General features: G+C 41.3%; 1 protein-coding gene across 2 annotated transcripts in view; it reads left to right on the top strand.

The window, feature by feature from the left end:
• Positions 1–3299: 3299 nt before the first annotated feature.
• Positions 3300–24885, top strand: part of LOC124182612 (homeobox protein SIX1-like) — a 33407-nt gene continuing 11821 nt past the window's right edge. The window contains exons 1-3 of one of the 2 annotated variants that reach the window (XM_046570108.1): positions 3300–5558; positions 10901–11162; positions 11377–11611. In XM_046570108.1, coding sequence (XP_046426064.1) covers positions 5256–5558; positions 10901–11162; positions 11377–11611 — 800 coding nt within the window. In that variant the 5' untranslated portion in view covers positions 3300–5255. Of the gene's footprint in view, positions 5559–10879; positions 11163–11376; positions 11612–24885 lie in introns of both variants that reach the window. The other variant, XM_046570107.1, reaches the window with a different exon arrangement.

Genomic DNA, 24885 nt, shown 5'->3' with positions numbered 1-24885 from the left:
ACCGCTCTATGGGGCTCTCTGCATCAGAAGCTGCATTCTATACCTGGCGCCTCCTCATCACCTGTGGGAACGCGATACGAGCATTTCACTGCCCGCTTTTCGCATTGTTACGCAACGTCCAGATCCCGAGGGATAAAGAAATCAATGTCACTCTCTGCTGCAGTGGACGCCCGCCCTTTTGCAGCCCATTGTTGTTAGCGATGCTCTTATTTCCGCGCACTTCAGGGTTTCGTTATAGCCATACTCAGGCATCCGCAACAAGATTTCCGTAACAGACATAGGGAGAAAAAAAGTCACTTGAGGAAACTGCAGAGTTTTCACAAATTCACAAATTCACAAGGTTCATTATTTGGAAGCGTTTTAGGTCATCGGGTTACTCAGATCTCATTGCGTCTACCTTGCTAAATCACGTCACTTGTATAGCTGGAAATTTTCATCCTCAAGTTTATTTGACAGTTCAGTAAATCGAACAGACACTTTCGAGTCGGGCAGACATGCAGGCGGGACAAACCGCCGCTATACGATGGGGTCGTGGAGTTGATCGAAACGGAGCGGTACCCCATTGTGAAAATCAATCAGCCCTCTTCAATTCATCGCACTGCTGGCTTCTCGTCTGGCCAAAGGAAGTCGGAACGGAAGGAAGGAAGGAAATGGCTGGCATTGTGCAATTTATGTATGGTACGGTGTGTGTGTATAAAACCTGCAGAACGTACATCAACTTCAACCTGAACTGCCTACGGTGAGTATTTTCATCAGAGCATACCGAAAGTTTAATTCTGCAATATTTCTGCCGCGAGTCAATTGGACCGTTGTTGAGTGGGTTTTGGGATTACGGCGTAATAATACGACAGGGTGAATCGGTTCGTAGATAACGATGCCGGCGGTAATAAGAAGGGGAATGTTTTCGAGAGTTGAGGGTTGATGGAAATTTGATTCGTAACGAATCAACATGGCCGCAGCAGTTCTGAACTACGCCGTTCAGGGCGTGCATTGTACGAAGATGGTATAAACTGATTTCAACAATGTATGACGCTTCCTATGTGAGGTATAACATGCATGAAGTCTTTTTGCAGTCAAGATACGATTCATTGTCGAATATCTACTGCGGTAGCACAAAGAGGAACGCGTTCTTTCAGTTGCTAAGAGCAAAAACAAGATAAAAAGTCAGGAAATCGATCGTAGTCTGGTCGTCTATACGCCGCATTGTCACGCTTCCAAAGTCATTCGTTGACTAGGAAATTAGCTCTTCGTTTTACAGACTGACAATTATAGCCGCATTGTCACCCGCTGATCGTTCAGAACCGACGGTAAGTTGTTCTTCAGCGGCGGATTGTTTTCTTTCCTCAAAATCTTTAACCAGCTTAAGAAAGCATCGCGGAGAACATTTCCATGCTGTTAACACAAAGGTAACAAAGCTTGATACGATGCTTCATACAAAACTTAATGCGTATCAAAAATGCGCGTGTCTAAATAGTCCCCGTCTTTCATCGATAATTCTGGCCAATAAAAACCCTGAATGTCAAATTTTTGGTTCTTACGCTTTGAAAATACCGCACTGGGTATTACATAATTCCTGCAAGCTGTTCTACTCCACGTGTGTCATTTTCTCGACAATTCAATCTATCTTATATACATATACAAACCAACTATCATGAGGTATCATGAGGTGAAATTGGATGTTCGGGGCATGAAATAAGGGGCAATCGTTACATTGACCTTTTGACATTTGTATTACAGCTACATACACACGACGTCGCGAACGCGAAGATACGATTATATTGTGTCTCTAGTTTATCCCTGCGCCTGATCCATCTTGTACCTAAGCCACGCGCATCTATATCCCTGACACGATTTATGACCAGCTCGCGTGCAACTTGATGTGAAATATTTAGGCAGGTCTATCAGTGAACTCGATGAAGAAAATGGCCGATCAGAATTTCAATTACTGTACAAATTCTTATCATGTATATCATATCAGTTTTCTGCTCGCCCATGTTCTACGGATTTGTGAAATGAATCGTACGAATGGAGGCGAAGAACAAAGGTGATGCAGGTGTTATAACTTAATTAATTAATCCCGTGTATGTATTATTTATTCTCGACGAGGTAAATTTCTGCAATATTTCGTATATCAAGTTACTGCCAATCAGCATAATAAGATGGATGTGTGTATGAGGTTGTTCGGGCGGTTTTTTACCGTAATATTCTGATCATTACAGCGATATGATCGTGGTCGTCAAACTGAAGTGTAATAATGTATCCCAGTCGACAGTCGGCGTTGTATGATAACAGTTTTAAAACCCGAGGCGTAAATATCTACAATAGCGATAACAATAAACCGCTCTCCACAAGCACTTTTTCATTTTTTACACTCCCTCTACCTCTTTCTCTGTCTCGTTCCGGAGAAAAGCTTACTCCGCACTTTTCTCACATCTCAAATTACTGCAGCCAACACCTCTCGACCCCATGGCAGATATAATATATATGATACATTCAAGTAGGTATACCTACGTACGGTCGTAAGTATACGTACGAAGGTATCAGCGCGTATAATGCATACGCAATTATTTATCTTAAATGAATGCACGATCGTCCTTTCTTATTCGTATAACGTCAATACCTAAGGACCTGTACCTATATAAGATACGACCAATCCTACCGCAGAAATAAATCGAAACGGTAAACGAAGTAACCAAATATTAATCGTATTGTATGGGGGAGAAAAACCGATTTCGCAAGCCGAAGAAGGCGACTGTTATATTTTGGAATTATAAAAGTCAAGCCACTGCAATGAGAAGAAATAAGAAGGTGAAATTAAAATCGACCGAAAGGCAGGAAGTGTTTCAACATACTCGTTGCAACGTTCTGATGTAAAGAAAGGATGAATATCTGAGGTATTTCTTTGGTTTCAATGATGCATGGATTTTCCTTGTCGGAAAGAGAATACCACATACGCCATGTATAGTTATCAGTCGACGGGCAAGTGCGAATTGTTGATGTCATTCAAGCGATAGTGATTTAGTCGACACCACGATAATTGCACAGCAAGTATAAGGCGTATTAGAACAATTCACAGGTAGACCGGTGATGAAAAGACTGGGGTAGAATGAAAGGTGTAGTTTAATACCTTGTGCCTAGGTCGGGTCCAATAGCGGTTTAGAATGGTGGTACTCGCCCCGCCTGGTAGCCAATGGAAATGCGAGTCGCCGGAGTCGTCATGGAGGCCAAACCCCCAGCCAATAAGCCTCCAAGCTGCGCATGACAACGAGGTCAGAACTGGGCCCCGCCGTTCGCCAGTTCTTTCGTAGGTGCGCATACGACAGCATCTCTGAAGCGCGTCGGTCGTGTGGAGAGTATGCTGGATACCCTTAATTTTTCGGCACCGGGATATCCATTGACTATCGTACTGGAGCTAGAACGAGAAAGGAAACGCACGTTCACGTTACAAGGGCTTAATTATTTATTGCTCAACATCGTTCAATCCTCCACCGCTTTATACTAGATTTTTCATTATACTGTTTGATTTTTTATTTTTTTTTGGTTGTATTGTCAGACAAAATTTTTCTCTCATTCTTATATCGTCTCGGTTCCCACTTTGTTACCAAAGGTTTTCCACTCCACTTGGTACAACGATTGATTGAAACGGTGGTGTGTAACAGTATCCAACAGTGGGCAATTGGTAAATGAGTATATATGTGCAAATGAAAGCAAGTATTCGATTACAGTGACAGTGTGTAAATGATAATAAATTGTGCATTAGACGTATATAAATGGTGATTGTGCGTGTGTAAAATATAATAAACAGGTCATGTGGTAAATGTACTTGCAAGGAAGAGGAGTTTCGATGTTGTGAACGGAGGATTTTAAAGAAGAAATGTAACAGCCCAAACGGATCCGCGAAACGTGCTGCGGCTTATAAATGAAGAAAACATTGGATCGGAACGAGGAGCTGGCAAGCGAATGAGGAGGAGGAGGAAGCGGAGGAAAAGAGGAAGAAGCAGAAGCAGTAGGTAGTAGACTCGGCATAAGACTGAGAAGAAGAAGCTCTCAAGTCGAACCCGGGGCTAATAATAGACGACGTAGGAATCGAGATATTCCCAACTCCATGCAACGTGTACAATATCAGTGTGCCTGCGCGAGAGAGGATTGAATTTCGCAGGTCTTGGTACACGGGATTCGAAAATAGAGCGAGACCGTGATAAAGCGAACACTGAACTGGAAAACGGACACCAATATCGACCGTCGGTGCAATTGTACCAAAGTGCGATAGCGAAACGGGAACGTTCCTGACGTCCTCATTGGGAACCCGAAGTCGGAAGCGGCGTTGCTAGTGCTGTTTGTAACCTGAGAATATAGCTTATGTACGCCAAAGAGCGCCGCGACACCCGAGAGCAAGAGAGCACTAGCAGCACCAACATCACCAGCAGCAACAGCGCGACTCTGGAGTGACTAAAAATATCCGAATACGCGCGCGACTAGCCCACATTCATGTTCCTCGACACTGAACTACTCCTCTCTACCGTCTGTTCAACATTTTCGACTTACTACACTCGATACTCCACTGTCTCGTGAATCATCATCTACCGGTCATCATCCTCTGCCGGACTGATTTTACGATCATTGTAGTGACACCGGTCACCCTCAGCTGAAGTGATAATTGTGCATCCCACCCTGCAAGTACTTTCCGTTGTACAGTTTTGCCTGCACCTTGTATGTCCGGCGAGTGTTCGACATGGTTATCGTTCTGGGTAAAATAGTGTTACGGTTCTTGTCGTACCCTCAGATCACGTCATGATACCACCGCGTCCAGTAGCGGGAGGGTTAAACGCGATAAAAAATTGCGAATTACGGTGGGCAGGAACCGAGTGATCCACACCACGAGGCCAGCGTGTCACATTAGCTATCCGAAATCGAAGGGAGTCCAAAAGAGGGAGACGTGCCCGGAGCCCAAGGAGCATCGACATAAGACCGATTCATCAGTGTACGTAATACGAAAGACAAAGTACGGGTGGTGGTGAGTAAAGGATGATCGGTGATAAGTGGACTCGATGATGAAGTGAAGGAGCGATTCGAGTCGTCGAAGAACCTCACGACGAACAGCCGAAATCGCGCGCGGTGTGAAAAAGTGCCGATCCTCAGTGCGTTGAGTGTGAACGGGACCAGGTGGGAGAGTGAAAAATATTCGCAGTACATTCACGGTGGAGGTCGGATCCAGCGGAGTTGCAAGGGGCGGAATTGGCCCCGGCGATGAGGTGATGCTTGGGTACGGGGGCGCGGGGGCGAGCTCCGGGGTTCAACAAGCCATGGGCCCCGGTGGTAGCGACTTGCTGGGTCCGGCTGGGGACTACAGCCCCCAGGGGACCCCGACGCCCTTAGGTCATGGGTCGGGGGCCCCCGTGATAGACGCCCAAACAGCCGCGAGCTACGCGACGACCGCCGGCGGACCGACGACCTACAGCCCTCAGGATAGCCCGGCAAGTTCGGCCGGCGGCGGCGGAACCAATGGACAGTTACCCAGCTTTGGGTTCACCCAGGAACAAGTAGCCTGCGTTTGTGAGGTGCGTTTGTACATTCTTTGAAGGTAGAGGTTGCCTTCGATCGATCGCGATCGATGAACGGTTTCGTTGGATGGTTAGTTTTTTTTCTTCTTTCTCGATCATGTTTCATCACGAGACCTTAATCATACGTTACGCAGTATAAACGCTGGGAGCCTGAGTTCAAATGCTGATCTTTTTGGGTTCCCTTGTCGGAGCGTACCTATAGACGGTTCGGTGTTGCACCGAGTTTTCCATTTTCCCCGATTAATTGAACACCGTCTTAACTCTGACATTCGTACCACTGAACACGATGTTGAATTTCTACACCAAGCGCAGTGCAGCGGATTTCTGCGGTATCCGAAAATTGACACCGTAGTTTTTATACCTGCGTGCGACCGGCGGGGAACTTTAACCTAGGTAATGAACGAAGTATTGATTGATCGTTGGAGTGACGAGTCGTAGCTATACAATGTTTGAATGAGACATTTGTCGAATGCACGTGAAACCGAAACCAACTTAAAGTTACGTTGCAAAACAGAACAGAACCACAACTGTCTTATTTCGCACCAGTGGAATATCATGTGCTAAGAATCTGGCTTCAGGGGCCATAAATTTATAATAATCTTGGCTACATCGTGAGATGACATCTACGGAATTTGGAAAACTGCATAAATGACATATTCACTTTACTCGCAATTGCATGACAGAATTGTGCAGAGTGTGAGAAGTTTGCCTGATTGTTAAAAACTTGTGCAGCTGTAATGTGAACGTAAATGGAATATGACTATAAAATTCAAAGGCGACAAAGACATGCAGCTTGAATTGTCTTCAACCCTGGTCTAATCTTCAAGCTCATTTTCTCAGGTCATCTTCAGATCGCACAGTAACATAAATATCCTCTATTATTGCTCAACGACCTATGATTAGACTTTTGAATTTGCAAAGTCGTATAGTCATCGTCGTTTTGGACAAAGACTCGTTGCATTATCGACGGGCTAAGAAACGTTTGCGTAAACCATCAAGTTCATCAGTAGAGAGAGAGAGAGAGAACTCCGCCTGCATGGTATTCGTCTCCGAAGATTGCATGCACGCATGCATGCAAAGCCCCTCGTTCAATTTCGCGTTTCATTTAGTATACAGGCATAAGAAAATCCCCAGGCAGGGATATAATGGTTTACACAATTCCCGGTACGCCAACTAACCTATACACAAAGAACACGATGGGCATTGATTGTTTACACAGTCATACTCGGTCGATGTAAAATTGGCACCGATTACCTATAAGCTATGCCATGCCGCCAGTCGGCAAGCGTAATCCGGTAATTCAATCGAGGCCACCACTCTAGTCACGTCACGTGACCCTCGGTATCGAGATAAATTAAGGGGTCTCATCCACCATGTGTTACATGGCGTATGAAAAACGGTTGCATGCCATTAAACTTGAAGCCATCAAGCTTCCAAGCTCTCATCTTTCTCCTGCTTCCTCTGTACTTTGGTGACACGATTCTCCTACAGTCGGATTATTTCCATCTTATTTGACTCTTGCACCGCTCTCAGACTTCCCTACAAACCGTAAAAAATGGAGCACCGAATTTAATACCGTTCAAATGGTTCGGTATCCGATTTCAAAACTGTTATTCATCCTTCGCAAGGAGTTATAAAGTGCTGTATCATCCGTCAATCACCGCTGCAAAAGATCTTCAATTCGTTACCAAACAGTCCAACAATGGACTGCGCGTTGCTAGTGAATTTAGATTACTGTTAGATTAGAACCTTGAAATTTTTGTGTTTGGGTTTCTGCCACTGTGATATTTGCCACAAATGCATGAGACGACTGCATTCGCGGAGAAAAGTCCGGGGCGAATAGTTGAAAAGCGAGATCCTAGCCGTTTCCAAGTTTTCCCACAGCACCTACAATCAGCTCTGAATATTTATTTATAACCTCCCCCCAATAAAGCTTTCGTCACCTGTCAACCCTGTTTGTGCCGTTCCCTGTGCTATACCGAAGCGGACTTAATGCAGCACTTGGAGTGTTGGACGTGTGAAAACGTTCTCGGGTTTGTGTATACACGTACCAAGTAAACGGTTTGGTACGCTCGCGACTATTTACAGCCACTATTTCAACCGGTAATAATTATAGATCTTAACCCTTCCCTCTCCTTTGCATGGGCTTTGCCGTTCCACGCAGCCTCGGCACCTGGATCCCATTGTTTCATCACGCCGAGGCCCTTCTACAAGTACACTCATCTCTACGCCCATACTCAACAAGCACTCTCATTACACTCCCGACTTGTTGAGATACTCGAGTACCATTAGACGTCATTTTTTAAATATTGGCACTTAGTGGAAAGGAGTATAACTGCTCCGTCCATTCCTGATGTTCCATTACTCCCCAGATTTTGTTTTCTTTGGTTTCTCCTAACGTGAGAGATCGATAAGAAGAATGACATCAATAATCGATACCTCGCGGTGTTGCACGAATAACAAGGCGAGGAGAATAAGTAAAACCTTGTCGTTTCTGGCATAATACGTATCAGCATTGAGATTTTTGGGTCACGATGACTGACATTTGATCCGAATAGATCTTCCGTTCCGCGAGATTTAAATCCCTGCATATCGCGGAGTGATTTACGGTTCGGATCATCACAAGAACCACGTACCAGCTACATCCTCTTCGTGTATTAATACTATTAATACATTTTTTTCCCCTTCGTACGAATTGAATCATCGGGCATATACGCGGTTATTACTCTCTTTCTCTCTCACTCGAAATTCATTTCGTACACGAATCTCTCGGACTTGACGTTGCTTTGAAGATTCGGTATTTATTGCTATAACTAGAATCACACGATACAGCTGCCTGCGTGATATTACAATTAGAGTTAATTGCGTAAAATCGAAATATTAACGACAAGCTGACAGATCCCTGGAATATTTGTATATTCTTTACTAATTTTTCACGTCTCATTTTTATATACCCATTTGTTCGGATCGGCGTAAGCAAACGATAAATCAATTCCGGAATGGATAGATCGGATCTACTATTTGAACGGATTAAAAGGGCGGGAAAACACCGCAGTTGTTGATGAATAATTGGAGCAACATGATCGGAACGGAATTACCCTCGCGGAATTCGGGCGCGGCCCCAATCGGTTGCAAATAAATAGAAAAGAGGTTGACCGTCATTCGGTTTCAACACCGATGCTGCTGATCACCTGCAGCTGAGTTACACGAGCTAATCTACCTGAGGCACATGTCACTTGGTTGAAGTAACGTCGGCGTGCCGACCGAATTAAGGAGCAATTAGTCGTACATTTTACGCTATTCTTATTTTTCTTTCTCTTTCTCTTTCTCACTCTAAAATAGATAAACGAAAATAGAACTCGGTCACAAATTATTTCGATAACATCAATTCGCGTAAGAGATAATTTATACTTGCCGTTTTCACGTACAATCATCGTTGCCGCGAATCGAAATACACACATAATATTTCATTCCTCAAGATAATTGGCAAACGTTTTAGCCACGTATACATACATATACAGGGAGCATTAGGTATGACAAGCGTGATCAATCACTGTTCTGCGATAAATTAAATTAGAACAAATGAATGGACGAATAGAGCGAGAGAGAGAGAGAGAGAGAGAGAGAGTGGAAAAAGAACAGGGTGCAAAATAAGTGGGAAAACATCGGTTTAAAATTATACCTCATCGCATATCGAGTATCATTGTATACAGTTTTCCAATTTTTACCTTCGCAACAGGACGTTTTTAATTTTATATATACACCTATCACTTATTTATCGTATTATGTTCAATATCGAGTACATAACGCGCTGCATGTGTAGAATATAATGGCTGAAAATAAACCCCGGGAATAGCTTATAATAATTTCTGTATATATATTATACACACATTTTTTTAGTCAATTTTTATTATTACACTATCCAGCGCATCTCGCATATGTTTATAACCTACAGGGTATATAAAATCGCGGTATACGTATACATAATACATGCATAGTATACACGGATATTGTAAATATCTATACGTTAATACACGATTCAATGTCTATAAGATATATAACCTTTACGATTTAGGTAATCGCGGCAAGTAAAATTATGTATATATATATATATATATATATATATATCTCGTGTCGATACATTAGATGAGGAAAAATTTCAGCCTCTTCGTCGTCCGATAACCTTCCCCCCCCCCCCCCCCCCCCGATCTAATTTCAAGGATGAAAAATGACCGAAACTATAAATTATGATTTTATATAAGTGATTTTACAAAAATTACGTATGAATATTATTATATATAATATATATTTTTTTTATCATCCTAACGAAACCTAATAGAGAAAGACAAACTCAAAGAAGAAACTACAGTTATTGTGTTATTTATATATATATATATATATTTATTATACTATCGCACTATATCTATTCACCTATACATTTATATATGTGTATATAATATATATATATATAGATATATATATGTGGTCGTTGCACACGTTAGCTCCTTGCCCGCGTCACACGAGAATAATTGTTTTTCTTCAAAACTATACGTACATTAATAATTGAATATCGTCTGTATAGATGGAAAGACAAATTTTCTTTTCGGCTATAACGAATGATGGAACAATTGAAATGGCAGAAAAATAATTTCCAATAAGCCCGAAAATTGTCGTTGTCGAAAATTAAAAATTAATTAAAAAAATAATAGAAAACCGGCAAACAATGTCGAATTAAAACTATGTAAATAAATGGCAAAAAAAGAAAAAAAAATTTCATTAACTTAATGGTACAATACATACCTATGTATTGTATACTTATCGTGTGACGTGGACGCTAGTTGTCTTGTATACAGCGAAAAAGAAATTAGCTAAAATTAGAATGAAAAGTAAAAGGAAACAAGAGAAGAGGGAAAACGTTAAATTGAAACGGAAGAATTGTATATCTGGTAAATTTTTCAAAATAACGAAATAATCGTAAGAGAGAATAGTAAAAAAAAAAAAAAAAAAAAAACTTGACGAAAGGACGGGAGAAAAAATTGCTTTATCACAAAATTTCAAATCTATATACATACACACGATGAAATTTCGATGCGTTGCATCGTGTGATTGGAAATAAGAGAAAAAAAAAAGAAAAGAAAAGAAAAGAGAAAAAAGAGTTGGAAAAAATAGAGAAACCGAATAGAGCGAAAAGTACCCGGCTAAGCGGTAGATTGATTTTCGAATCGAGATGAAAAGATACAAGATAAACTAGATTAATAGGAGGTCGCGTTTTCGTCATTTCGACTAACAGTGTGCCCCTCCTGTCTATCGTCTTCAAGGCGATGGTGTCGTCTGTACAGGTTCTCCAGCAAGCCGGGTCCGTCGAACGGCTCGGAAGATTTTTGTGGTCCCTGCCGGCGTGCGCGAGATTGCACAGGCACGAGAGCGTCCTGAAGGCGAAGGCGATCGTCGCCTTCCACCGCGGCAATTTCAAGGAGTTGTACCGGATACTCGAGAGCCACACTTTCAGCCCTCACAACCACCCCAAACTCCAGGCGCTCTGGCTGAAGGCCCACTACATCGAGGCGGAACGACTGCGGGGAAGACCTCTCGGTGCCGTCGGTCAGTATCGATTTATATCACCCCGCCTTTATCGCCCCGGACGAAACGAGTAGTTTGTTTTTTTTTTCTTTTTTTTTTCGCTTTATTCGAAGATAAGGAAGATAAGGAATCGATACTCAATCGATATTCAATCGATTTCAGCTTTCGGTTTGTCCTTTAATCCGGTTCGACCCTCTTCACAATCGTCGTTTATCCATATTTTTTTATCAAACAGGTAAATACCGCGTGAGACGCAAGTTCCCTTTGCCGAGGACGATATGGGACGGCGAGGAGACCTCTTACTGTTTCAAAGAGAAATCCCGTAGCGTTTTGAGGGAGTGGTACGCGGCGAATCCTTACCCCTCGCCGAGGGAAAAACGCGAGCTTGCCGAAAGTACAGGACTGACGACGACCCAAGTTAGCAACTGGTTTAAAAACCGAAGACAAAGAGACCGGGCAGCGGAACACAGGTGAGTTTTTTTTTTCATACTATGTTTTCTTTCAACCAGAACAGTAATTTATGCAACGCGTTCTTTCACGCACGTTTTCCGTGCGCAAAGTAAGTATGCCAGCGCGCATGCGCTTAATCGGTGCGTCGATATTATTTTTGGTCGTTCTTAACGTTTTGAAATTCTCAAATGAATGAAACGATGTGCAAAAAAAAAATTTAAAAAAAAAAAAAACTTTATATCTAAACCGACGTTCCTTCGACGTTTGACGAACAATTAATACCGCTATCAATACGTCGCGATATATGAATTTAAAAAAATTCCGTGCGCGTTTGCAGAAACTCGACAAGACATTACGACGCGTGAGAATGGGCGGAAAGTCTCGGATTAGACATTCCGTCGACGATTTTTCCGACGATCGTTGTATCTCCGTTACCGACGTCGACTCTTTGAATAGTAAATCTCAAAAATGTCTATCCGACATTGAGTGTTGACCGGGTATACGCACCAAACGAAAAACCAAAACTTACACGTTTCAGGTCTCTATTATCCTTCACAGTTTCACTTGTACTGTTTGATATTGACCATGTCAATATTTCCATGATGCTTCTAGAATTCTAATATTCACACGAAATAAGACTTACTATAATTTACTGAGAAGAATATCATTTTTATAAACGAATACTTGTCATTTTCTCAAATTCTATCGTGACAATATCGCACACTTCGATAGAACGATACACGGAACAATTACGATTTTTACCTTGTTCTTCTTCCCTACACTGATCGTGAGAGAAATTTTTAGTTCCGGTTACCGCTCAGTCATTAGCTATTTTTATTTTTTACCACAATCCAAAAATATAGTTCTAGGCAGAAAATGAAAATTAGTTTTCTAGCCGTTACCGGAAAGCCTGGTATCCGTTACTATTCTTTCTCATTACGATCACTGTTGCTAGATTTTCTTGCAACTGTTGCGAAAATTTAACGCTCGTGCATGGATAAATTGACGTTAAAGCCTCGTTTGACTAAAAAAGTAGAGTAAACCTCAGAAACTGATTTCGCGTAGCAATTAGCAAAAAAGGATCGACGATAGCGCAAAATCGTTACGCGTACCTCGTTTTTCGTTATTCCAACGATATTCAAACAGTTTTCTTTAACGATACATGGTTTATTGAATTTTTCTAGTTACAATAACAAATGAAATTTTTCTCAGTATACTTTCGAACTAAAACATACTAAAAACTTTGATATATTTTTACCGTTCATTCGCACAAACTGTTTCTCACAATCAATGTTACACTATACGAGTTAATTCAACTTTTGAGTGTGTACGAAAATCAGGCAAAATTAGAACCACGATGACGATGATGATGACTCAGTTGATCGAGTATAAAAAAATTTCTTTCACCTATTAATTGATTCTTGAAATACTCCCGTTTCAAATTTTTATTTTATCCAAAAGTTTCGGGGGCGATTTATGACACGTGAAATCTTTCGCTAAATGATTTATCTCTCTCTCTCTCTCTCTCTCCTCTCTGGATTTTGACCGCTCAAGGCTAATATAATAACAATCGTGGCAACAACGCCCACATCGATACGTACTTACGCCCTATCCCGAGGGGAACGAGGAGTTAACCAGCTCTCCCCGTGTTTCCCCATGGGTTTCACCGATGTACGTATACGCTCGACGAAGTCGGTATTTACACACGGGCATCGACAGCTTCCTCCTCCCTACAACCCCAGCAGCAGCAGCAGCAGCAGCAGCAACAGCATCGAGCCTTATCTCGCGATAGGAACGAGCAGATTGCTTGACGCATGAAATGAATTATTGGCTCGACGGAATCACGAGCGACGCGCCTCGTGATGTTTAATTAATTACACATGCTCGGAGGATCTCTTTTTAAATTATACACGCACGTTTTACGTGAAAATAATCTATGCATGTGTTTTGGTGCGGTGGGTAAAAATTTACAAATATTGTAAAACGGGATTGTTTGGGATTGCAATATGTCGGTAGCAAATGTCAAAAACGCAGGAGTTCAATTTATCAGCAATATCGGCAATAGGATTTTACGATAGTGAAATAGGAAAAAATTTATTTTTATTATTATATTACGTGTGAGAGCGTTATTAAAAAAAACATATGTATATATACACATTTTATCAAACTTTCCAACCGAGGATCGTATCTTTAATCGTGACTTCAGGATATGCGGAGATGAAAAAAAATTGTACGATTCGCGTGACAATTAATTTTGTGTACAAAAAATGATTATTTCGCAGATTAAGAATTATAGGAAATTTCAGCAGTAAACCGTTACGTAGCAAAACATATGCAACATTTCAAAAGCTTCAGATCTATATACAAAATTATCGTATAAACTTGCACTGAGAGAAATTTTTATTTTCGGTTTTTATTTTCGGAAAAATACAGCTCTAGGTAGAAAATGAAAATTAGTAAGTCTGGTATCCGTTACTATTCTTTCTCATTACGATCGCTGTTGCTATATTTTCTTGCAACTGTTGCGAAAGTGTTTTTCAACGATACCTGTTTTACCCAATTTTTCTAGTTACCGTAACAAATGAAATTTTTCTCAGTGTACAGCTTTTCGTTTCAGGGCAAACTTTTCCGTAACGTATCTCACATGGCGTAAGCCGAGGTGTACGGGTGTACCAATAAGGCGGCAAAAGCTGTCGCGGTGAACCACGTGCAGAAACGGGTGGGATCCGGCTTTTGTAAGCCTCACGTTTGCCTTTTTCCGTGAGTTTTTCGTTTCGGTGAGAGAAGGGTAGGCGCGGTGTATAAACTACGCCTAGGCGGCGGTGGCGGCGAGTTATTACGACTCGAAGAATAAGATCGTGAGACAACAACGAAAGAGAGAGAGGAAAAGAGGGGGTGGAGGAGGGCGCAGGGAGCCCTTGGAGTTTCTACGGTAGTTAGCGATTGTTCAAACAACCCTTTGCCAGCGGTAACCGCGGCTTTTCCTTTTGACGCGACCTGCAGCGAAGCGCTCCTCTTAAAACAATAACAACCGGCCCAGAACGAGCTTCGGTCAGGCCCAGGCATGGCGCATCCTTGGTTCACCATCCACGAGTAGATTTCCTCGAGTAGGCCTAAAATTAGCATAGGCTTCATCCGCAAACAATTTCGCTGGGAAACCTTAGGAAATCACTGCTCGCCAAAACGGCCTTCTGGGGTTTTCTTGTCAAACTGTGTGCTCAATGCCAGCGGGTATATATAATTATTGTTGAGGGTTGAGAGGTTCGAGGAGGAGGACTGTACCGGTCACGGAGCCTGGATACAAGGAGAAGGATCGCAGTGTACGTACTTGAAAAACGGGCGAAAGTTTGAAGAAAGATCTTTCTAAGCTATAGAGGCGCTAAATTTAGCCAACGTCAGATTCTTTTAATTTGAGGAAGTATTTACAGGAATTTCAGGAAATTTTTTTAACTCGTTCAGAACGAGTTTCGAAAATTTTATAGAGGTATTAGGTATGCGTGCGTTAGGTTCTTACATGTTTTAGAGTCAATTTTAACGGAGTGTAAAAAGGTGAATATATTCATACCGCGCAAGGTTTCTCACTTGATATTTGCAGCATAGCGTACGAATTTTTCCGGTATCATCTACTTGCAAATACCCGCAAATTGTCGTAGGATTTTTCGTTAATATCTCGATTTTAAAAGAAGATAAATCATTTTTTAAAATCATGATCCAAAACGATCAGTTTATCAACATAAAATTTGGAGCGTGTCTCACTCCCAGATGAGAATTTGAGAAGAATTCCGTGACGATGTGTGAAAAAAATTTAAAAAAAACGTGCCAAAATTCAAACAAAACTGTAGGATAAACCTTGCGCGCAACTTTGAAATATCAAAATCAACGAAAAATGCATACAAAGTTTAACTTCTCAACGAATCGCGGTACGCAGACTCATAAAAACCAAAGCCTTCCGACACCCGGAAACTATTTCCGTCCCAAAATCGATACTCACGATCTAATCACCGGTTGTTTCGTACCGCACTGTAAATCAATTTTTGGTACCGATAGAAAATAAAAAAAAAAAAAAAACGAGAATCGGTAGTTTCGCCTGCTGCAGGTGTATTACACGCGCAAACGTCGTTATCATCCGCAAGGTACCAAACTAATCCGAAATCTACCCAACGCACGTGCGTATTTACGTACATCGTTCGTTAGTTACGTTACATCGACGGGAAGTTATATTATACCGAAGTATCGGTCGGTCTTCCGAACCGGTTCGAAACGACCGGCTCAACACGTGGAGGATATACGCGATGACGATGACGAGGACGACGAAGGAAGTGGGAAGCACCACCGAGTCGGTCCGCGGAACTGACGTACGTGTTGCGGGGAAGGGTGTAAATGTACGTGCGCATGCGTGCGTGTGTGCTTAATGTACACAAGCGTAATAATATTGTATATCTGGCCTCGAGCTCTACGGCTTCTGTGTGTACATTTTCCCATAGATCAAAAAACCGCATGCAGACCCGATCTATGGTGCGTTGTACCATATATACATATGTGTAGACGTGTGTAAAGATACACGTCGTATGACGGAGTCACATCGTCGTTCCACTTTTGTTGCTCTGCGAGTTATAGTTTTTATTTCAGGTTGATTTTTTATTTTTTCTTGACTAAATTTATTTTCGTCTCCGTTATAAAATCGTCGTTATCGTTATCGGTGCATTCTACTGCCGATGTTTTTTAGTTTTCATTTCATTTTTCTTTCTTCTCCCTCTCTCTCTCTCTCTCTCTGTGTCTCATTTGTATCATATTATAATAATACACAGCTTACACCGTCAGAAAAATTTCATTAATTTGTAGAGTTACCGTACAATTACAGGATAATTATTCCTAAGTACGGATCGTTATAGGTAACGTAACGTGCGAATAATTTCGATCTTATAAAAAAAGAACACGCGCAGGTATTGTTGTAAAAGTAAAACTACGATCAGAGATTTTAAACCCTCGATGCAAAAAATAAACGATACACTGTACTTAGATGAAATTCGATACAATATTGACGAAGCGATCATGCAACTGTTTAAACAAGCGCATCAATCTTTAAATTATCAGAATAATCTCACACTCCCATGAATTATATAAATTTTTTTTTTTTACATAAGTATATTTATGTATTCCTTTTCATTGTAATTTTTCCTACAAGCATAGAAGAAAAAAAAAAAAAAAAACTTCAACCGATTGTACAAATGAAATCTCTCTCTCGTCAGTGTTCGTATTTGTATATGACATATATATATATATATATATATATATATATGTATAGACGATACGATATATCGCATACGTATGCGAGTCGGTGAATCTCAGCGTTTTCTAATCGCCTCTTCCTATCAAATATTTACAGTTACCGAGACGCGGGTTGTAACGCGAGCCTGCATCACCCGTAGTGCGAGAATTGTTTTTCTACTTCTTCTTCTTCTTCTTCTTCTCCGTCTTTTTTTCTTTCTTCCCGTATTTGACTCCTTACTACCCGCTTAGTTGTATTTATTTTTATTTATTTACTTTGTTTTTTTTTTTTTTTTTTTACAATTTCTCTTTCTCTCTACCCCCTTTGTTGACTTTTCCGTATCATTGATATCTGCACGCGAGCCTCGAGCTGCACGGTTATAATACAGCAATGCGAATCGCACACTCCAACGGTTGGTCATGTTTAATATAATATGATATACATATACACATATATATATATATATATATATATATATATATATATGTAATATATTCATCCGCACGCATGCCATGCAAACGGAGCAAAGTTGCAACGGATGCAATTTGCGCTTGCTTCGCCACGTCGACGAGATGCTGCATTAAGTCCGTTGCTTCTGTTCTTTGTGTTGGTGTTTTTTTTTTTTTTTTTTTAATTTTTTAAAAATTGTATGTATATATATATATATATATATACATATATATAATACCGCGCTGCAGAAATGTGTTCATATGCATATTTATACGAGGTAATACGCGTTAATCGATTGTCCATCATTGACAGAAACCAAAATCAATGAAACCAAACCATTCGATTGAACATAAATTCAAGGACAATTTTTTGTAAGTAATTATTAAATTATTGAAAAATTTGATTACTTACGAGAAATTTCTTTGTTCATTTCTTTTCTTCTTCGCATATAATACCTTCGCTATGTTTATTTAAAAAATGAATTACTATCTTTTATATACATGTATTTATATTCTTTTTCTTCATTTGGTTTCTTGGTTCAATTTCGATGATACGGTATACGTATAAATAAGGTGACGCACTGAGAGATATGTATTTCATTTGTTGCAGTAACTGGAAAAATTCGTTAAAACGGGTATCGTTAGAAAAAGTGTTTGAATATTGTTGAAATTACGAAAAACGAGGTAGGCCTAACCATTTTGCGCTCACGTCGATCATTTTTTTTTCTACCTATAGAACTATATTTTTCGATCATGGTAAAAAATTGAAATTAGTCAAGGACTGAGCGGTGACCGGAACTAAAAATTTCTCTCAGTGCAGCTATACCGTATACACGTAGGTTCATACATCTTTACCCAAAAATATAATGGCTTTCCTTTGAGACGTAGATTTAAAGGGATGGAGAAAAAGAAGAAAGAAAAGAAAAAAAAAATAAAGTAAGAAAGAAAGAAAGAAAGACCGAGCCGGAATCACACCGACCACGAGTTTCAGTGCCGCAGTGCTGCACCGTTATCCATAGACATCGAGATCATCGGCGGGTATTTAATGCGGTTTCCATTGAAGTTTTTAACTGCGATTCTTGTACGTGTGGGTGTAGTACACGCATCGTGTGAAATAATTGTGGCTGACGCGGCTGCAGCTAGTCCTGAGCATAGGTATAAAAGTTGTGCCAGGTGGCTGCAGACCTCAGCTCTCTTTTCCCTCTTTTACCCTGAAAAACCGTTTTCTCACCACCGCGGTGTTATTTTGTTTTGTTTTATTTGATTTTTTTCTATTTATTTTCATCTCATCTCGCGCGGTTCGTTTCTTTTACTGTTCCTTTTGAAATTCTACTATTTTCTCTGTGACGCGTTATATATATACATATATATATATAATATATATGCTGTATGAAACATACATAAAAGTAATGTTTACGCTTACGTTATACTTAGTATAACACTACATATATATATATATGTATATAGGAAGAAAACGAAATCTAGCGTGTAGAAAAGCTGCGATGCAAGGTGCGGTAGGAGGACTTAAGATTTTTATGAGCTTCCGAAAAGAAGGGTTCAAAAACCAAAAATAAAAAAATAAGTAAAGCTAATGTACAAAAAGTTGGAAAGAAAGTAAAAAAAAAAAAGACAACCGCGGCCTAACCGGATATATTCTCTTAAAGTTTATTTTTTCACACACTTTTTGTTTGTCTGTATAATACTAGACAAGTCTAAGCGGCCATCGTGTTTCCTTTGTTGCAACGACGTCCTCAAATCTTTGTTATATGTAATATTTCTAGATACAAGTCGCAAAATTTCTTGGATCATAATTCATACCAAGAGTCAAAATCATCCGTTGAAAAATTATTAACATATTGTAATTCAACGAAGGTGCGTTTACTCAAGCTTCAACTTGTCGTTTCGGAGTAAAATTTATATATCGCCATCGGAAATTTGAATGATTTTTAACCGATTTTATAATCATCCAGTTTATTAGAACCTGATTTTTGAATGACAATTTCTTTTTTCTACAATTTTTCTTCCGTATTTGGCACATTTTCTTTCATTCGTTTCCCGATAAACGTTTAATCCAAAAATTGTCGTATAATGAATATGGTTTTTCATACATATATATCTCTACCCGTGGCCAATCCACACACAAACACACAAACATCAGTGTCGTTATGATATTTAATGGTGTATATATACATACATACATATATATATATACATGTGTGAACGCGAGATCGAAACCCGATATGGTTGAGATTTTTTTCCGAGGTGTTATGTAACTCCTAGATTCGTTGAGGCAGGAAGTTACACTAAGGTAGAAACATATGCGTATAAGTTTACAACGATACTGGTATAATAACAATAATCCCTGCACGTATGCAGAGATATTTTGGCAATACATAATATTTTCATACCGCGAAATCGAGACGTGTTTTCATCGCTCGATGAGGGCAAAGATGAGAGACGATCATTCCGACCTGCCGCTATAACCAGGAGAAAAATCAAACCGCTTTGTATCGAAGGCGACACCCCGTATACCATAACACATACCTATAACTGTGCGAGTCGGTTCGTTCGTTTATCGCACACACTGCGCATAGATAAGTCAAAAATAATAAATAATACCCGCCTCTGCAGCAGGCCGGAGCCTCTCTCTCTCTTTCTCTTTCTCTCTCTCTCTATCTCTATCTCTCTTTCTCGGCAGGGTGTTTCGTCTGTCTCATAATCGGCTAACAATAACAACTCACCGCTGGTCTCGCCTCGGCAAAATCTGACTTCGTATGTATTGTAATCGTGATAATGCACCAACGGCTGCAATGGCTCTGTTACGTCATCATTGTTTCACGCATCCCGGTCCTTGATTCTCGAAATCGTACTTCGGCGTTCCAGAAACTGCAACAATGACGAGTCTTTTTTAAAACTGCCAAGGCGTCGACAAAGTAATTCAAGGTTTTTCGTGTCTCGGGTGAATAGTTAATTTTGAAAACATGATTTTCGAGTATTTTTGAAGTCTAGGAATATGGCAAGCTGTCATTTTCTTTCTTCGAAATGTATTTTTCTCTTGAAAAACACTGAATAGCTGTATTTTTAAAAAATTATTCGGATAATTCGATCAATCCAAGTGGAAAAGTTTTCTCATAACGAGAAATAAAAAATGTATTTTTCACAATTGAAAAACAAAAAAAAAGGCAAAAACCTGCCAAATCGTACCTTCATTTTAATTGTGGATAAAAAAAATACGTGTCGGTTAGTTTTCAGTCTACCGCAACATATTAAGAAAGAAATCAAATCGGAGAGATATATCCGAGATACCTTCCTTGTAAGAAGAGTATAAAAGACCCTGTAACTTGGAATCGAATAATCGTCACGACAAGTTAACAATACTGGGATTCACCCATGTATAAGCATGTGAAAAGTTTTAACACTTCACTTCAAGCTGTTTCCCGGCCGACTGTGGGATAGTATTATGATTTTCATTTCTGATGCATTACGCAGGTTGAGGAGGTACACCCATCGAGGTATATCCTTGTGGAGTATGTACATTACACAAATGCGTTCATGCCTGCCAACCAACCAGCCGGCCGATATCACACATGAAGGTATGGTCGCGTATATTGATGGGTAGACGACTGCTGCAGTGGCAGACAAATATGTGTATAATACATACGGTAGGTATAAGGTACACCGGGATACGTGGGTCGTGCATTAGTAGCGTTTTGTTGACACAGAGAGACGGGATGCAGGAGCCATTATCGAACCCCCTGAATGTCTCCTCCTTCTCCTCCCCCTCCTCCCTCACCGCCCTTTGCGCACCCTGATGCAAGCCGCGGTCGCGGGGGCGCGTCTAGACTTCAAGCGTCCAAGTCAAATTCCGAACGTTGCGATTGACGATGAAGTTAAAAGTCGGACAGTTTTATTCCCCGGATCCGTACTGGAATTGGTACGGTAGTGAGTAACGTCAGAACGGAGAAAAAAGACGCGAGACCAATGAAACGAAAAGGGAATGATCGGAACCGACTGAACGGTGAATGCGAAAATGGAAAGAAGAACTGGAAACGACTACTGCAAGAGGTCTTTACACTCAGCTGCAAAAAGAGTTGAAGAATCATGGTGAGGTATAAAACTGCCGCAAAAAAGTCCGCGGAAAACTTGTCCAATAATGGATTGAACATTTTCGATGAAGGAAAGGTGAAATAGTGTCTCCGCAGAGATGCGATCGAATTGGAAAGGGATACGGAATGGAATGGAAGTACGTACAGTCAGTCGGCGTGTGCGCAGGATCGGCGCAGATGGAAAGTTGCGTGGAGGTTTGCGGAGTGTTCGTTCGGGGGATGGATGGATGGATGGATGGATGGATGGATGGATGGATGGATGGGATGAAAAGCGGAGGGAATAAGGGGCGTACCGACCTACCAACCACCCCAGAAACGTTAGTAAAGGTTACGCCAATATTGACACTCGACGACGACATCCCGAGGGAAAGCCGGCGACACAGGAGCCAGCCAGAGCTGATGGGCTGGCGCTGCTGTATGCGTTGCACACCCACACGTATACGTGGGTACGGTCCAACACAGCTATATACACACCACCCACTTCATCCATGAGGAGAGGAGAGGCAAGGAGAGGAGGGTTCGATGGCGCCTCTGCAGATCCCCGACGCAAACCTCACTATTTTTTCGGCTCTATTTGCGCTACCTTTACGTATAAATACACACACCAGCAGTTTCGCATATTATAAATATTTTACGTATGTGACTATGTGCATGGGACTTCCAAAGCATGGAGACCAGCTAGATAAGGAACAGGAACTCAAATCGACGAATCGACAAAACTTTTCGCAGTAATCGTACACTTTATGTTTATTTATTTCTAGTACCACTAACGTCGCTAGTGCTCCTTTTGCACCGAAGTGTCATCGGATGTAGGGATGCCCAAGATCGACTGATCGATGATCTTGCAATGTGATTCGTAGAAGGTTTTTCACTGCGACCTTCTTATTTCGGGCAGCAATTCGTATAGATGGAGTTCCTACTCCTTACGTAGTCTCCATGTTCCAAAGTTTGGCTTTTGTTCGCGCGAATTGTAATCGCCATTTGCTGCACGGCGTGATCAGAGCACTTGGATCCTTCCTCAAGATTTTATTACGCAGTGTTCTCGATCCTGATCTACAGAGTCTGTGTAAGGAATGCTCGAAAGGATTTCCCGGAATGACGGAAATTTTTCAAGTAACGCCCGATGACGACGATTATAATATTAATGGTTCAACCGAGTTCTAAAATTACTTCACTGGGGCAAGCTGGAGGATATAATTTGCTGCACCGTCAAAGAGCACGAGCTTAAAGTTCGCGGCTCATCTGCAGCTGATAGAGCCTGCAGTCCCAACAGCCAGAGATACCTACACAACGCTACAATACGCGTCGTCTCTATATAGACGTTGGCGCATGCTGATGAGTTTATAGGAGAGCCCAAGGGGGAAGAAGCTGAGAACTAACTCCCGAGGGATCGGGTTACCGGTGAGCAACTGGTCAGGAATCTGTCTAGAAATCTAGACGACGTATCGTAAAAAGTTGAGATAGATAATAGAGGCACGGAATCGGTGTAGATACTACGATTTTCCATATGTTACAGATCATCAAGATCTTTCAATTTACAAGAGGCCAGAAAATCCCCTCGAATTCGATTCACAATGGACTAATCGATCATTGGACAATAAATGTCGTGGAATGAAATGGGTGAAAATAGTAGCATCAGAGGTGTTAAAAACCAGCGATGTTTCGAAGCTTGACGTCTTAATTGCTTGTTAAGACTGATTGTTTAGGGGATCCCGATTTACAGTGACAATTGAGCAACACGCGTGCATAGAAATCGGTTCGTGAAAAGAATTTTCAGAGGGCACGCGCTGCAGACCAAGTATCGGGTGCAGATAAAAACTAAACCGTGGACTGCAGCAAGAGCTGCTGCTGCACGAGGAGTGCAAGGGTACGGAGCTTATAAGCTGGACGGTTTGTGTATGCGTGTACGTATAATAAACGCGGACGAGAGTGAAAGAGAGAAGGAGAGAAAGAGAGAAAGAGAGAGTAGGCAAATGCGACGTCGACGACGGCGACGAGGAGAGGAGCAAGCAGGCCGCGCGTTGAATTCGGTACGAAAATAGCGCGACGTACGGTTCAACCAACAACAGCCGGCCAGCCGGCGGCCGTGCCGCGACGGAATGAAGCTACGGTTACAAAACGGCGCTCTGCAGCTTGAAACCAGAGAACTATACCACCTACCCAAGTCTCTTATACCTATAACCATGTGCTCTGATCCTCTCCAGAGTTCTTTCTGGTTAGATAACTCGTTGCGATACAGGATACGAGGAGATAGAAGAGAGGAGAGCACCAACGATACTACGAAAGAAAACCACGCAACGAAACGACGGTCCTTGAATCCAATTGACAAAATTACAACCGCGCGTGCTACTGCAGGTATTTAATTATACGATTGGCAAAAGCGCGGATCAAGTGTCACTGGATCTTTGGAATCAAGAGTTCAGGAAGTCTCTTGGAACCAGAGTCTACGGTTGGACAAATTCTAGGGAACGAGGTTCATCTCCAGACTTATCTTCACGGAATACTCGTATTTCATTCCAACGTGTTCAAGTGTTTTGATCGTGAAATCCACTTCTGACGACTATTTGCACCCTTGTTAAAGTGTCCAGCTGAGAGCCGTTTTATGGTCTGAAATTATCATATCTCAAGACCGATCGCGATCGCAATTCGATAAGAGGTGTTAAATCAGTGCCAGCCGATGAAACGAGACTTTCGAATTGAGAATTGGCGATATTACCGAACTGTTTATCCACCACTGGTCTGTATCCGGTTACAATTTCTAAATAACACAATCGTCATTAGCTGATCAAATATAGTTCGATCGCTATTTCCGGGGGCAGTTTATAGTGTGCAAGCGTGCAAATGCACGGCATGCGTAGGGTAAAGATAAACATTATTCATTGTCAGTATAGGCCAGTGGCCACAACCGTCACCACCGCCGCCTCACCTCGCCTCGAGGAACTTTGAAGTATATCTACTGGTTGACAGAATAATAGCCGGCGCACCTAAGTGCGTCTGACCTGTCTTGTTCTCACGTGTTTGCATTAAATCTTGTTCCCCTCCCCCCTAGATACAGGAATTTGAAAACGCGGTTTATTATGTTTTCGCCAGCGGCGCGAAGGCGTCCTTGCCTCTTCGGAGTCTAAGATCACGGCAACTCCGGTTTCCACAAATTCGCGTCATCTCTAGTAGCAACGTTCGGAGATGAAAATGAAGAAGGAGAAGTAGGAGTGGATTTGAAGCTCAAGCCACGCGAACAGCACGGCAATATCGTATTGGAAAACATTGGTCTAACTTCGTCTGGGTAGAAATTATGGAGTTAATTGGCGGCGAGACAAAGCCAGACGAACCGAAATAGCGTTTGGTGTTTGTAAAGAAAAGAAGCAACTGATCATCAGGCGTGTCAAGACTTCGTATCATCTGTCAAAATGTCATATTCTAAGATGTTTTTCTAAGATATATGAACAGAAGAATAAATTTTTGTCACGAAA

The sequence above is a fragment of the Neodiprion fabricii genome, chromosome 5 (assembly GCF_021155785.1).
Source record: "Neodiprion fabricii isolate iyNeoFabr1 chromosome 5, iyNeoFabr1.1, whole genome shotgun sequence".
Lineage (NCBI taxonomy): Eukaryota > Metazoa > Arthropoda > Insecta > Hymenoptera > Diprionidae > Neodiprion > Neodiprion fabricii.
This window is presented reverse-complemented; position numbering and strand designations above follow the sequence as displayed.